This window comes from Setaria italica, chromosome V (genome assembly GCF_000263155.2).
Source record: "Setaria italica strain Yugu1 chromosome V, Setaria_italica_v2.0, whole genome shotgun sequence".
In the NCBI taxonomy this organism is placed as follows: domain Eukaryota; kingdom Viridiplantae; phylum Streptophyta; class Magnoliopsida; order Poales; family Poaceae; genus Setaria; species Setaria italica.
The window spans coordinates 5,312,691-5,316,162 of record NC_028454.1 but is presented as its reverse complement, the minus strand read 5'-3'; the positions used below and the strand labels follow the sequence as shown (position 1 = coordinate 5,316,162).

General features: G+C 50.2%; 1 protein-coding gene across 1 annotated transcript; it reads right to left on the bottom strand.

The window, feature by feature from the left end:
• Window positions 1-294: 294 nt before the first annotated feature.
• LOC101772163 lies at window positions 295-2,071 on the bottom strand. Its single transcript, XM_004967795.2, has 4 exons — window positions 1,581-2,071; window positions 1,294-1,482; window positions 1,097-1,148; window positions 295-999 (listed from the first exon to the last, which is right to left on the bottom strand). Exons 1-4 carry the CDS (start codon window positions 2,009-2,011, stop codon window positions 853-855), a joined length of 819 nt encoding a protein of 272 aa, XP_004967852.1. The 5' UTR covers window positions 2,012-2,071; the 3' UTR covers window positions 295-852.
• Window positions 2,072-3,472: the final 1,401 nt, after the last annotated feature.

Here is a 3,472-nt window from a genome sequence, read left to right as displayed (position 1 = left end):
GTAAGTCGTAAATTCAGGTTATAAAGTAACAACAAAACCTGCGAGTCCAAGTTAAGCCGACAGAAGGGCAATCCTACTAACTTTCAGGTGACAATGGCTTTTTATCTCGAATGAGATACGCCATTTTGGAAAACAAATAAAATCCTGGTCGTTTCCTCTTTTTGGGAGGCCTCTTATCCAATTTTTGCCACTAATTTTCTGACTAACTCTAGGCCCAAGTGTCAATGAGATCGTTTAGTGGTAAAAAACTGATTTCTGCACTGGACTAACAACGCAAGAAATGGAACAGAAACGTCTTAGAATTGGATCAACATAGATTAAAGAAGATAGAATCCCAAACACAACAGAATTCAGTTGGTGCTCCATCAGTCTTGAACCGATCAAAAAGCAGAGTAAGCTGTTCTTCCAGTCGTACACCACTGGACCGTCTTCAGGGCTGGACGACTGAACTCCCTGAAGACAAATCCTAATCACCATCAACGCGGCATGCTTTCATACCATTTATCACAAAAGTTATGCGCAACCGCGCCCATCGTTGTCTTCTCCCTCCGGCCGGGATCCGCGCGGCCACCACGAAATCAAGGCCGCGTCGCCGTCAGACGCTTGCTCATCGGAAAACAGCCCGGGATATGCTCCCGGTATTCTCGACATGCTCTCAGCGAACCTTTGCATGATCCAACAACCAGCATTTACACTTGGCGCCGCGCAATGCCGCGAGCTCTGGATGTCTGAATGTATGATCGTGCAACTGTACAATGGGGTGCACAACGTTTTTTTTTTCCTTCAGTCTGGAATCCTGGAAGATTAACCGATGGATCGGAGCAGGGCATGAGCATGGCGATGCTTCCGGTGTCACGGTGGAGCCGCTCCGTCGTCTCCCTCGGCGCCGGCGCCGGCGCCGTCGTCTGCTGCTGCCAGCCGTGAGTCGAGCCACCTCGCCAGGTTCGCCAGGAACGGGGTGTAGACGAAGTAGCACGTCGCCGTCCAGCTCACCAGCCCCTGAGCACAACCCCCGCACGAGACGACGTGATGTGCGCTGTTTGACAGAGGACAAAAGAGATCCCGATCCCGTCGCCGGGAGGAGAGGAAAACGTACCTCGCCGAGCAGGTGGACGTCGGCGTTCGGATAGCTCCAGCATCCGAGCAATCTGCGTACGCAATGCAACACCGGCAGCGGCGGTGCCGACAATGTCAGCAAACATCAAAACAGATATGGAGTCGAGCAGAGAGCATGTGCACACTGGAATTTGCAAGGGATTGGTCCTGCTAGAAACTGGAAAGGAGCGGTGTTACTTGATCAGTGGGATCTCGGCGAGTGGGCAGACGGTGCCGACGAGGCAGGCGAGGGCGAAGCCGAGCCAGGAGCCGTCGAGGAACAGCCACACGAACTCGGCGCCGGCGAACAGGACGTAGGCCTCCACGTTGCTGGGCACCCCTGCTCTGTACAGCTCCGCGCTCAGCTCGATGAACAGAGCAAGAACACTGCGTACACACAGTCACACACGATACAATCCACGTCATCGATGAATCATTCGTTCAATGGTAGATCGGTGGATGCAGCGTGCAGAGCTGGAACGCACAGCAGCGACGTCGCCGTCTTCTGTGAGCTGCCGGTGGCCTTGGACTTGGGGGGCGCCCTCTGGTCCAGGGCCAGGTGGAGCAGGCCGATGGTGAGGTAGAACGCGCCGAGCAGGGGCGGCACCAGGACGTGGGTGTGGAGGGGGCCCACGTCGAGGGCGCCGTTGCCGTAGACCTGGAGGCCGACGCGGGAGTGGATCCCGTCGAGGAGCGGGCCCAGGAGGAACCCCGCGCCGAAGAGCGCCGCCGAGACGGCCGGCCAGGCGCGCCTCCGAGATGCCGGGGCCGGGGGCGGCGGCGGTCCGCCGCCGGACAGCGAGCGGATCGATCTGAGCGATCTACGCGGCGGTATTTGGCGCTGGCGCGGCGAGGGGTGTGGGCGCCGCGGTGGCGGAGGGGTGCCGGCGGCGAGGACGGCGAGCTTGGCGCGCATCTCTTATCCTGTGGGCGAGCTCTTGGGCCACGCGGCGTATTCCAGTGTGTTCGTACTATGTTGGCCAGTTCGAACGGCCGTGATCCACCAACGGCCCAAGGGCCTTGCTGTTCTTCTTCCACAATCCACAGCCGTCCGATCTGGGTGAGTACACTGTGGCCTATCATGTTTTGACTAGTTGAGTCCAACCATTTGCTCTAATACCATGATTAGCTTGCCAACTGATTATGGAGTATAGCTCGTGAAGTCGTGATGTATGGCTGCAAGTGGGCCTACTCAAACCACATCTTATGCTAAATGGCGTCCCTGGTAAATGGTAAAAAACCGTCACAAAAACCACAAATATTCCGAGGAAAACAAGTGATGATACAAGTCTTGTTGGTGACTCAGTCACACGTTGTGGTTCTGGCGGTCTTGTCGTAAGCCGGTCGTACAAATACAAACCAGCCGTGTGTATAATAGTGTCATGTGGTCAATTACTTCTGCCAAGTCGCAAGTGCTTGGTGTACTCGATTGGTGCAAGTAAAATATCTCCTTCAAATTGCAGGATGTTTTAATTTTTTACGTACATAAGTTTTGCTATATGTAGATACGTAGTAAAAGGATATGTATTTAGAAAAATTAAAATGACCTATAATTTTGGACGGAGGGAGTATATTGTATGCAGGTGAGCCCGGGGGTATTTATTGAATACCCATTATTTGTGCTAATCTATATATTTAAGGGTATAATCACTATATGTTAAAAAAATAAGCTTAAAACAGTTAAATTTTTGTATATTTTGAACTTTTAAATACACACTCTTAAACTCCTGAGTCCGCCCCCTAATTGTACGTGTCATCTTGTAATAAAAACAGAAAGGGATACATCGTAGAGTACTATGCGTGCCGTCTGTTGCTAGCTAGGAGCTGGCGCGGATAGTCTCCGAGGTATTTAATACAACACTTGAGAGACCTATCACGGCCAGCTTACGGTCTATTCATGCCGTCTCTAATTTTACAGGGTCGGATAAAATCGGTATGGATGAATGTTTTTGTTAGTGATCGTTTCCAAGCTACTCCCTCTATTTTTATTTATAAGGCATACATGCATTTCAAGATTCAAACTCAATCTTTGACTAATAATTTCACTATTATTCTTTTTATTTTTATAATGTAAACTTTACACGGTTAGATTCGTAATCAAATATACTCTATAATGATTATAAATTTATAACTATAAACAATATAATATAAGATAAATGAATGGTCAAAGTGTTATTTGGAAGACCTTGCTAAGTTATACCTTGCCTCATAAACATAAACATAGATTGATGGGGCATTTCATGGGAACTCAGCCAGGGGTGGATCTAGGGCCCGGGCTGCAGCCCGGGGCGAGCCCATGTAGTCCCTTTAACATATGTGGTATTTAGCCTAATAAAAGAAGGTTTATGAGGCAAGATTAGACTGTTTTAGCTGTGAT

Bases quoted from the DNA above. Each gene is read 5' to 3' on its own strand.
- LOC101772163 (XM_004967795.2), bottom strand. From the start codon at position 2,011: ATGCGCGCCAAGCTCGCCGTCCTCGCCGCCGGCACCCCTCCGCCACCG. The intron at 1,483-1,580 runs GTGCGTTCCAGC...GTGTGTACGCAG, and splicing joins AAGACGGCGACGTCGCTGCT to TGTTCTTGCTCTGTTCATCG. The intron at 1,149-1,293 runs GTAACACCGCTC...TTGCGTACGCAG, and splicing joins GCCGAGATCCCACTGATCAA to ATTGCTCGGATGCTGGAGCT.